The 12,448-nt window shown below is 37.0% G+C and overlaps 1 protein-coding gene and 1 long non-coding RNA gene across 3 annotated transcripts in view; one reads left to right on the top strand and one right to left on the bottom strand.

Annotated features, from left to right (window-relative positions):
• LOC141573127 (uncharacterized) overlaps positions 1-12,448 on the bottom strand; it is a 339,255-nt gene that overhangs the window by 181,303 nt on the left and 145,504 nt on the right. Inside the window, exon 2 of the long non-coding RNA XR_012498709.1 lies at positions 11,199-11,310. This is a non-coding gene — a long non-coding RNA (uncharacterized LOC141573127). The remainder of the gene's footprint in view (positions 1-11,198; positions 11,311-12,448) is intronic.
• The window catches only part of CCDC102B (coiled-coil domain containing 102B), a 199,622-nt gene that overhangs the window by 146,054 nt on the left and 41,120 nt on the right, over positions 1-12,448 (top strand). For both annotated transcript variants that reach the window (XM_019729363.2, XM_019729362.2), the window contains exon 7: positions 4,489-4,656. In XM_019729363.2, the coding sequence (XP_019584922.2) occupies positions 4,489-4,656 (168 nt within the window). The remainder of the gene's footprint in view (positions 1-4,488; positions 4,657-12,448) is intronic.

Raw genomic sequence — 12,448 nt, 5'->3', positions numbered from 1 at the left:
ACCTCAATGGTTGTTTTTACTTAACTCCATTTAAACCAGTCTAAGAGAATTGTACATGCCTACTGACTAAGCGCTGACCTTCAGAGAAGTAATTTTGCTAAATCAAAAATGTGTTTAAATAAGTCAGAATGGCTATCATCAACAAGACAAATAATAACAAATGTTGAAGAGGCTGTGGAGAAAAAGGAACCCTCATACACTGTTGGTGGGAATGCAGACTGGTGCAGCCGTTATGGAAGGCAGTGTGGAGGTTCCTCAAAGAATTACGAATAGAATTGCCATATGACCCAGCAATCCCTCTCCTGGGTATCTACCCAAAAAATCTGAAAACATTTAGAGATAAAGACACGTGTGCTCCAATGTTCATTGCAGCTTTGTTTACGGTGGCCAAGACATGGAAACAACCAAAATGTCCTTCGATAGATGAATGGATAAAGAAGTTGTGGTATATATACACAATGGAATACTATTCGGCGGTAAGAAAAGATGATATAGGAACATTTGTGACAACATAGATGGATCTTGAGAGAGTAATGCTGAGCGAAACAAGTCAGACAGAAAAAGCAGAGAACCATGTGATTTCACTGATATGTGGTATATAAACCAAAAACAACAAAAGAACAAGACAAACAAATGAGAAACAGAAACTCATAGACACAGACAATAGTTTAGTGGTTGCCAGAGGGTAAGGGGGGCGGAGAGTGGGGGGCGGGAGATGAGGGTAAGGGGGATCGAATATATGGTGATGGAAGGAGAACTGACTCTGGGTGATGAACACACAATGGGATTTATAGATGATGTAATACAGAATGGTACACCTGAAATCTATGTAATTTTACTAACAATTGTCACCCCAATAAATTTAATAAAACAAAATTTAAAAAAGAAAAATGTGTTTAAATAGTTCTAACTAGGTGCATAATTCCTAAGAAATTTGCAAATTTGTTACAACTCTTTCAATAAGTTCTGCTTTTTTTTTTTTTTGGTGGCAAATTATTTTTATGTGACAGATCAAGAAAATCTTTAATTAAATGCTCCATTGTCATTCCAAATAATAGAATTCCGTTCCCTATTAATTTCTCTGTAAAAGAATAAGGTATATATCTTCATCTTTGAAAAACTGTATCCTGAAGAGAAGAAAGGGAAAATATGTTCACATTTCTAAATGTGATTTGTGATGTAATTCTGTAAAACACTGCAGTGAGGGCATGAGCTCGCATGTTGCTGTCAGGACATTGAAGGATCCGCGGCAAGCCTGCCCAGCCAAATCTCCTAGTTCCCAGCTTCCCTTCATCATTCTTCAGATTTAAACACCGTGGTTGTGATTCTGACTCCTTTGGGGGGCTGGGGTTTGCAGGGCAGCTGCAAGATTCCAGGGAAGTCCTAGTTTCTTGACACTCACATTGTCAAAGGATATTGGGAGGTGCATTCTTTGGATGGTGGGGGCGGTGGTGGTCCGCATTGGAGACCCCCTGGCTTCCTGAGAGAAGAGTGGTGGCCAGCAGCTTCTCACCGGGTCCTGCCCTCCATTCCACACCCCTCTCTCCGCCCCAGCATGTCTACGTGTTCTGGTTGGAATTATGAGTTTCACAAAGGCCATGAGCTTGCTGGTCACTAATGATATCTTATTAAAATTCACTATACATCAGCTTTTTTCCTATAGTAACACATGCTTCACACTCTTGCATTTTCCTTTACTTAATAGAATATTGTGGAGCTATCATAACAATATACAGAAAGGCTGCCGTATTATACTTAATGGTAATAGTTCTTTACTTAACTCCCTATGATAGATTAGTATCCAATCATTCCCTATCAACAACAACAACAAAAAAACACTACAGTGAATACCCCGTATATATACAGCATTTTGCACAACTGCATGTGTATTCGGAAATAGAATGTCTGGGTCAGAGATTATGTGCATTTTTTTAAAATCCATGATACAAGATAAAGTGTAATTCTCTCCATTAGAAACACAATTGTGTCTCTCTCATTCCTTAAGTTTGTGTTACCTGGTTATTTGTGTGTCTTTCTCTTTCTTTACAGTCAACCTTCTGGAATTAAAATAAATGCCTATGCTCTTTGTCTCTATTTCCTTTCTATATATTTCTCAACTCACTGGACTCTAATCTTTGTCTGTGCTCAACCACTGAAGTGTTTTGGTTAGAGCAACAATGATCTAAATGTTAAATTTAACAGATCTATTTTGATTCTTTTCACTTCACTTAAGCATTTCATACTGTCAGTCATTTCTTCTTTCTTGAATTTCTTATTATATTCCATTTTCTTAAATTTCTTGTTATATTTCACAGTACTCTGTTGTTCTCCCGTCTCTGGAGCAGCCCTGCCTTTGAACAGTGTGGATTCATTTTTCTCTTTCAATTCCTTTGAGGTTGGTGATCTTGGGATCGTAACCTCAATTCTTTTTACTTTTCAGTGGAATTTTACTGACTTTTATAACTGTAAACTGCAAACTTCACCTCTAACCCGAGTTCTTCCATGTTTCTCTCTGCCTAGCCAGTACAGACTAGAATATTCCGTGACTTACTGAGTTGTCCCTGGTGTTCCACAAGCACATACAGCTCAGCTTTTGCAAACTGAATGTGTCTCCTCTTCCAAGCCCCTCCTCTTCCGGTACGTCCTAATTTGGTGAAGGACTCCACCACCACTCAGGGCTGAAGCAGAAATACGAGTTGTTCTTAACTGCATCCCTTTTCTTACCATCCCCATCCTACCAATGGAGAAATTCTGTGGGTTCTTATCCCTTAATAGCTTTGACGGGGTCTCCACCTCTGTATCTCTGCTGCTACTTCCGTAGCCAGGCCCTTGACTTTCACCTGACTCATCACAATAGCCTCCTATCTGGTCTAATTTCATTTCCTGTGGCCCTGTTGGTCAATCCTTTATGCTTAGTTTTTTTTTTTTTTTTTTTTTTTAATCATTGACGTATAACATTATATTAGTTTCAGGCGAATGACATAATGATTCAACATTTGTATATTTTGTGAAATGGTCTCCACAATAAGTCTAGTTAACATCCATCACCACACAGTTACAATTTTATTTTCTTGTGATGAGAACTTTTAAGATCGACTCTCTTAACAACTTTCAATATATAATACTGTATTATTAACTACAGTCACCATACTGTAGATTATAACCCCAGAATTTATTTATTTTATAACTGAAAGTTTGTACTTTTGGTCATCTTCACCCATTTCACCCCTATTCTCTACCCCCAACCTCTAGTAACCACCATCTATTTTCTTTATGAAATGTTTTCTGTTTTTATATTCCACATATAAGTGAGATCCTACAGATGGCAATTTTTTTTTTTTTTTATGGCTGAATATTCCACTGTATATATATATATATCACAATTTCTTTACTCATTCATCCATCAATGGACACTCAGGTTGTTTCCATATCTTGGCAATGAACATGGGGTGCAGATATCTTTTCGAGTTAGTGTTTTCATTTCCTTTGGATAAATACCCACAAGTGGAATTGCTGGATCATGTGGTAGTTCTAGTTTCATTTTTTGAAGAACATACTCTTTTCCATAATGGCTGCACCGATTTACATTCCCACATCAGTGCATAAGGGTTCCCTTTTCTCCACACCCTCGCCAATACTTGCTATTTCTGATCTTTTTGATAATAGTCACTCTGACAGGTGTGGGGTGATTTCTCATTGTGGTTTTGATTTGTATTTTTCAGGAAATTAAATATCCTTGGATTTTTTTTAAAGTATTATTATGAGGAACTAGAAGTGTTTTTCTTTATAGTTTTAATAAAGATGCTTTCTACAATGACAGTACAGTTAATTCGTACAGAAAATTTTAACTAAAAATGAGAAGCAACATTAATAATCTGAGACCAATTAATGTAGCCTGTTAATTCATATCTTGTATGGTGTTAATTATAACAAGATGGATTCAAGAGCCAATCACTTCATGATAAATCTGCTTCTGCACAGGACAGGCCGCTCACTCCAAGTCTCTGTGCTGCATCCACATGCTCTCAGAAGGGTGTCAGGAATAACATGACCACAGCAACACAAAACCTTTCTCTTAGAAGAATAATTAAAAGCAGACAGTCTGCTAACTCTTAATCCTTCTGCTGATTTAGCAGATGAACAGCTCTTCTTGCACTTAGTATTATTATATTCTGCATTTATGGAGATGTGATGTCCTCTTTTGGAAAACATACATCAAACTTAAATTTCCATAACATGCAAAATGGATCATTCACTTAAGAACACAAAGAGTTTGCATTGTGTTTTAGCCATGTACAAATTCATCTTCATTTATAGTTGTCTGATAATCATAACAGTTAATTGCAGAAATGCGTGCGTTCCAGATGAAGAGAGCCATCGTCTGAATTCTTCCTGAAATGCTTTTCTCCTTTGTCAAAAGAAGTCGCTACTCGTCTGACTTTATCACGGTAAATTATAAACAATGGAATCCTTGTGTTCTTTTGAAAGGAACTGTTGGGCCTTCAAAATGCCCACCATGAACTAAGCAGACAGTGCCAGGCGAAAACAGAGCAGACTCATGCAAACAACCGCGGGGATCCAAATGAAGGCGAAGTAAAGAAACTGAGATTCCGAGTAGAAGAACTAAAACAGAGGCTCGGCCAAAAAGAAGACAAGGTACCTTATAAGGCAACCTATGCTAGACAGCTTCAAAATAATGTTTTATAGCATATAGAAAACAAGTCCCTCCTTTATTCACATATACCATTAATTGGGATCCATTTTAAACACTAATAAAAAATTATGACTGTCAGGAAAGAGAAAAATGTTACATAGACAATGAATGTGCTCACTTTTGTGGTGCGAACAGTGTATTTTTTAATGCATGTCCTACAGCTTCTATCAAAGTTTCAGAAATAGCCAAAGTAGAACCAATGAATCACTGAGGTAGGAATTTGTAAAAATTTATCATGCGTGCACCAAAAACATAGTTTGTCAACCAGGGGTACTCAAAGCCAACATGGAATGAGGCTCAGGAGTTTACAGTTATAAAGCAGCTTCTAGACCAAGGAGGGGGGGGCCTGTTTATTCTTTATAGTGATTGGTTACAATGTTAGAATTTTTAGTGGTTACATCATATTGACCTTAGGAAATAGTTCAAGTTCTGTCCATGATCTCACATAAGCAAGAAATGACCAAGATTAAGTTAGTCTTGGAAAATAAGCTAAATTAAGCTTTGTTTGTGTGACTAAACTGGTTCTGTCTGCTCAGGGAACCTAATAATATTATATGTCAACTGCAATTGACAAAAAATATATTGAAGAAAAAGAAGGAATAAATACAAAATATTTATGAAATCTAACTTGGCAGATGTTGCAAGGGGTTCCTATTCTGCCCGTGGAAAATGCTTCTTTATTTGGCCCAGGTTCTGCTCCCTGAAAATAGCTGTCTGTTCTGTAGTTTCCTGTGGTCCTTGGTTCTCCTCTCCAGGAGGTCCTTTATTATATGATTATTACATACCATAGCCATATTTGAATATGGCAGTGGAGATTCCCTCTCAGGAGGCTGAGAGCGTGTTCAGTCACCTCCCTGCCATGGGCACAGATGGAGGAATGAAAGACTATTTCCAATCTTGAGAAACCAGTCTCTTTTATGCCACCTGTAATTTTCACAAAAACGTAGAAGTCTTTTTTTTCTATTTGATTCCAGTAAATTCCACAGGTCTACTGTCATATCTACAATTCTTTTGGAGACATTCCACTGTCTGCGTTATGTGCATTCCCTTGAATTTATAAGGTATTCTGGTAGGCGCACAATCTCATTTTCTTCTCCCTGGTGCCATTTTATTTAGCTTAAAGAATTTACAGGGAAAGACCTTAACAGATGCAGAACTTTTAACAGGCTTGATGGCCACACCATAGATGCGGTCCTTGCCAGAAAGCTCAGCTTTAATTGACCGTTAGTGTTCAAAGGTATTCTTAGTTTTATATTTTACCATTTGAAAATGAAAATCAGACCCTAGAACTCACAGTACTGCTTAAATGTCTGTAATACCTTTCATATCGCTTCGAAAACTCGACTATTCTTTTGAGTTATCTTTCTTTTATATACTTGTCAAATGCACCAATAGCAAGCAGGAAATACCAGCTACATACCTCTTCTCCTACAAACCACAACCTCTTTCTGTACGTTATCTGTCTCCCAGGGTATTGTGGGAAACTAATGTGCCAGATGTTTCAAGACTCCATCAAATGGGGTGCCATCATTCCAACCTCCAGTAAGTTTCCTCACCATCTACTTTTGGCACTGGAGCCAATTTCATGTAATTTAAATTTTTGTTGTTGTTTTAATGACCATCACAGACCATTAAGTGTTCCTGTAGTAACAAACAAATTCAAAATGTTTTTTACTATAGTAGATTTTTTAAATTTAAAATATTCACATCTTGTATATCACATATAATGACAAAATTTAATTGAAACAAATACCATGGTGCAGGACCCATTACATATACTCATGTACCCACATTTAAATACCAAAATAACTGACCACTTTAATAAATATGTCTAGTAAATAATATAATGCAATAAGCAAAGTTGTTAGAACAGATGCAAACTGAGCTCACAAGTTTATGTCTGTAGAAGTAAGGTATATAATATATACTATTACTAGTCTTAGTAATGTGTAATGGGTGTTCTGCTCTGTAGCACTAGTTTTGGGAAGGCTAAAGGACAGAATGAGATAAGCTTTGCCAAAGAATCTTTTAAATTTTGTGAAACAATATCACATCACATAAAGAAGGAAAAATAAAGGGAAAAATTCAACTGTCACCGCACCGTGGTATTATATTACTTCAATATATTAACTTCCAACACTTAGGTACTTTTATGCATAATTGCCATCATTATTTGCAAATAATGTACTCTGCTTTGTCAATATAACCAGTTTTCATGTTGTGATGCAGTACTATTTGATTCCTTGGATGTAAATTTATTTAATCAATTAATCCTCCCTCATTGAAAGTCATTTGGATTTTATTTTCCCAACATAACTCCACTATGACTACTTTTATGTAGAGACCACTTTTCTTATTGGGAAAAAAAAGTTTTGTCAGTGGAATTCTTTGGTTAAAGGGTATGAATATAATATATCTTTTCATATGTACAGTATTACCCATTTTCTATGCTTACTCTTGACTTTTCTCTATTTTTTAGTAATAGCTTCTATAAATACGTGGACTTTCAAAATTGTGAATAGTTTTGTGTTAAAAGAAATGTAAATCAGGGGTAAAGTAGTGCCTAGCCTGTAATGCGTATAATTCACAAACCAGGCTACAGAGGATGAGAGTTAGCTCACAGTAATTGCAAAATAAAAGGTCTATGGCAAGGAGAAGAATCGCTACCTTTTAGATGACATTTGTGCTTTAAGTAATTCATAGATTTCTTCATTAAACTAGTGTTTATTGATTTAGGTGCTAAGTACAATTCTAGATATAAGATTAATAAAGATAGATAACATATATTCCCAGTTAACGTCTAAAGCAATGATTTTCTAACCAAGCTGCATATAGAAACACTTTGGAAGATTTTAAAATACTCATATGTAAGTCTCATCTCCAGAATCCGAGTCAATTTGTATGGATGGGGCCTGTATATGAGTATCATTTAAAAGCTTCTCAGATGATTCTAATGCTTAGTCAAATGTCAGAAGCACTGGTCTAATGAGAAAAGGCTACCACCATTACGTTTCAAATCCATAATTTTGGTCTCCACTGAACACACATTTGTGATAACAGATTTTACCAGTAGAAAATACAATGGCTAGCCACTGAGAACCCCATTATAGTTGGTACCTGTTAGAATTGTAATATGCAAAATTAATATAAGCCTTCTACTTTTGATAGAATTTCAAGAGATGGAAAATCACTTAAACAGAAAGAATAAGATACTCGTGGGTGCTGTAAGTTCACATGGAAACTCAGTGTTTTGCTAAATGCATTGCTAGTATGGCTTTACACTTAGCAATTATCACCTTATTTGTTCAGCTTAGCTAATTCTGGCCTCACATTGTAATGCATTCTGGTGTCAAAAAGGTGAATCTTTGCAAAAGTCTGATATCATCAGCAATGATGAATGTGAGAGACACTTTGCTTAAACCCACAGAACATTAATTATCTAAATTAGCTGATTTTTAAACAAGTCTTTATTTGGAAGGATGCAGAAATCCTTTCCTAGACCTAAATGTATTTTGGTAAAATCTCATTAATTTACACCCTGCTAATTTTAAGAACTGAAGTTCACATTTATCTATGAAAAAGATGTGGTAAGTGTTTCAGGTAAAATTAGAAAGAAATAACAAAGAAAGAGGCCAGCTGCAAGTTCACCCAGAGACAGGCATTAAACACAGACCCAGGATATGAACGAAACTGTCAAAACCTCCCAGTTCATTTAATATTTAGTACTTTCTAACCTCTATGTTAGAAAGTATTTGTGTTCTTAAGTGGTTTTTATCATAGCAGAGGGTATTCAAACACAAATAGATGTACTTAAACGTAACTAAATGTCAAGATGGTCGTATTCACAGGGTTCCTAGAAACAATTTGCCCTGTTTCTTTTCCTTCCGTTGCATGAGGGCCATTTGTAATTACGTGTTTGTTTTAATTATTTATTGTCTGACACCCTAACTGCAATAGATGAGCAAGGACCAGCTCCAACTATGCCCCTACAATGCCAGCGTTCAGTAGAGCTGTCTTGGATGTGTCTAAAATGATGCCACCATAGTCACAACGGCACGGTAAAAATCCAGCAACCCAGTGTTCCTGTATTTCTAATTGAAGTCATTCTAATAATCTCATTCCACATTCATGGATAATTTGAAGGCGACCATTTCCCACAATCATGTATCATGGCCTTGCTCTCTCTTCACTTCACCAGCCACCTCCACTGTCCAGCACTTCCGCTCTGCGTCAGAACTTAGGAATAAACCAAACCCATCATGCAGCCATCTTCTCAGCCAAAACTCGTGTTTAAGTTGTGTGTGAGTAGAAAATGTAGGCTGAGATAGGACCTGAGTAAAACCAAGAAGTTTTAAGGCCTTTATATGGAATGGCTTACACCACAATCTTTTGTGAGCTTTTTCTTGTCTAACTTTTGGCTTTGCTTTCTTTGTAAAAGTGAGAATCCTCTTTGGATTTCTTGTGGTTAGCGAAAACAGGTACTGATGTGGGTCTTTCGTGTGAGAATTTCCCTGGGGAAAAAAAGCTGTTACACCACTAAAGTAGGTCTTTCCTCAAAGCCAAGTGGTGGAGCAGGATGTAATGTAGGGCCTCAGCTCCCGCTCCCCGCACCAGAACGCAGGATATGGCGAAGCCAAAGAGGAACAACAATGGAGCCATAGATAGGGGAGTCATACCACTATATTCTCGCTGGTGGCTGGTTGAGACACAAATCCAAACATCTGCCAGTACCCCAACGAGGGGTCTTCCTGCACCCCAGTCTCGCTGGCGGCCGGGCGAGACACAGGAAGTAGGATCCACATGATCCGCAGTCCTCCACCCACACTTGCTAACCCCACTTGTTAGCCACAATCCACCATCTGCTTCTCTGCCAACCAACCAACCCCCTTGCCAGCGTAGCCATAGCAGTTATATCAGTGGCTAGTGGCTAACTGGTAACAGCTGATGGCAACCCAACCACAGCGAATGGCCATCTGATTACAGCTGATGGCCATCTAATAACCGATGCCAGCACCTTTCCACATGAGACCGAGAGCCAGGAAACTGCTCTCTGGGACTAAGTCCCCACACAGGAACTTTCAGAAAGTGGGCTACTCTGCTTTACGCCATTTTGGCTTATGAAAGTTTTCATGGAAATGCTCTAAATTCGGATAGTGTGAGAAACTGTGTGTGTACATACATGTATATTTAAAGATTTTTATATATAAAGTGTTTAAAATAAACCAACTCCCTTTCAGCACACATTCCATTGCCGCTATTACAAAATTTTACTTCTTCACAACCTTCATTCTCTCTCTAATCACACCAGTGATATTCTGACCACCACCTCTTTACCAAAAGAAAAATTATCAAAGTCACAACTGTACTCCACACTTTTAAGGCCAGCGGTCGATTCTGAGTGTTCATCTTTTTCAACATATCATAGTAATTTGACACAGCCAGTAAGTTCCATTCTGAAAGTAATTTACTCACCAGGCTCTTAGAAGAATCAGCATTTCTTGGGTTTCACCTTCACCTTCTTGATCTCAATTTTGTTGATTTCTCCTCACGTCTCCAATTCCACATGTGCGAGTGTCTCCACAATATCCTTTCACTTACCTGTACCGAGCTGACTCATCCCAATGGGGATGGCGTTAAGCCTCATGGCTCTAGATGCCATCTCTCTGCTGACAACTCCCAAATTTATATCTTTAAACCTGCTCCTCTAGCTATTCCATTGCTCAGGAGACATTTTGACTCATCTCTTCCTCCCTCACTCCATATAAGATTAAGCTTCACCTTCTTTGTCATATATTCCTAATACATCACAAGTGTGACCACTTATTTCCACCCTCATGACTGCCAGCCTTGCTCATGTCACCATTATCCTTCGTTCTATGCTAATAAAATACTTGGTGTAGCTGAGGTGGGGATGGGGGGTGCAGGGGTACGTGGGAACTCTTTGCTGTCCCTTCAATGTTTATTCTCTAGAGCGTTTCACATTTACACAAAGTCTATTAAAAGTCTCTTAAATGCCCACATGCTACAAGTCTCTTAAATGTGTAGTCAATTAAACATCTCTAGTGTTATAGCATTTAATTTCAGTATCCATAGTACCCCCAAAAATTGCATTTCCTTTTAAGTACTAAGTATACAAAATTAAATATTTTGCAGCATATTGTCTGTTAGAATATAGTCTTTGGGGGAAAAAAAAGCTTACATAAAAATATTCAAAAGGAGTATAATTACATTCCTAAATTTAGGTATATGGTAAGTAGAGTTTTCTTATAAAAGTAATAACTGGTAACCTATCATGGTGGCAGTTTTTCACAAAATTCCTTGAGTAACAGAGTGAACAAGTAACCCTTAGAAATGCAACATTTCTTTGATGGGTACAGTTTCTTTTTTTCTAAATCACAATTTCCTTTCTATTAAATATAACGTCCTTGGTCATCTTAATATAAAATATTTTAAAATGTTAATAGTTAAATGAGATTACACTTACCCAAATGTAGGAAAAATAGGAACTCCAAGGAGTTGCGTGATCTTTATCGCATCACATAGATGTCCAAAGTCTTTCCCTGACCTCTCTGCATGAAATGGGTTCACGTGCTGGCCTGTGTGGAGGGAAAAAATGGGTGTGTTGTAAAGGAAAGCAGTAATTACCCTGTTGGATGGCCAATAGCATTCACAAATTTTTCCTTCCATTTTTCACTTGACTCATTTATATGCATTTAAGGCATGTTTGTTTGCTTTCGTTTATTCACTTACCTAATATTTCCTTATTGGGAGGCTAAATGTGCTAGAACTTGTGCAATATTAGCAAAATAAATCTCTAAAACTATTTACAGATAGTCTTAAAAGAATGAACAGAAGCATTCCAAGCTGGTAGCTCTTACAGCATATATTGTTATGTGACATTCTAAATGAGAAGCCCTTCATTCTCTACCATGTTGGATGATGCACTTTCCGAATTAAATGTAACTTATATGCAAGGAGATATATGTCAGATAATGTGTTTTTTGGTATGTTTCTAGAAACTTCTAGCCAAATGCAAAGTAAACCAGTCATATCATGAGCGCATTCAGCTTGGAATGCACTCTATTAAGAAAACATTCTTTAAACCAGAAGTGTTCAATTCTGAAGGTCCCAGAGAATCTTTCTGGAGGGCTGTGAGGTCAGAATTACTTTCATAATAATTTTCAGATTTTTTTTTGCCATTTTTACCATATGGACTTTGTATTGATATACAAAATAAATGGCAGGTAAAACTGTTTACAGTTGGTTCCAGTGACTGAGATGGTAGGCAACAATTATGTTCAAAGAAAGGTGCAGAGAAATATTTTAAAACGTTGGAATCTGAATGTTGCTCTACTGAAAGAATGCTTACTATCTTCTCAGTTTGAGGATGAGAATGGGATTTCTATGTTAAGGAACGCGCTTTAAATATTGGTTATCTGTCTTTATCCCATCAGCACTAATAAGTCTCCTTTGACTTTTGTAATATCACTAACACTACGACTGGAAGTGATGTGTTGGAATTAAATTAAACTAAAAGTCTGCCAGCTTTCATCTACTTACTATTTAATGAAAGAAATGTTTTCTTTATATTTCAATACTGTGTACATTTTGTAAAGCATGACGTTTCCATTTACTATTCCCTTCCTGTTATTCAAAGTTGCTTAACTTGATGATACAGAAGAACCTAAGTTGATCATAAACTTATTTTTACTAGGAAATATGTAAAATAAAATA

This window comes from Rhinolophus sinicus, linkage group LG09 (genome assembly GCF_036562045.2).
Source record: "Rhinolophus sinicus isolate RSC01 linkage group LG09, ASM3656204v1, whole genome shotgun sequence".
Classification (NCBI taxonomy): Eukaryota; Metazoa; Chordata; class Mammalia; order Chiroptera; family Rhinolophidae; genus Rhinolophus; species Rhinolophus sinicus.
Note: the sequence above shows the minus strand (reverse complement) of the source record. Positions and strands in the feature narration are given on the sequence as shown.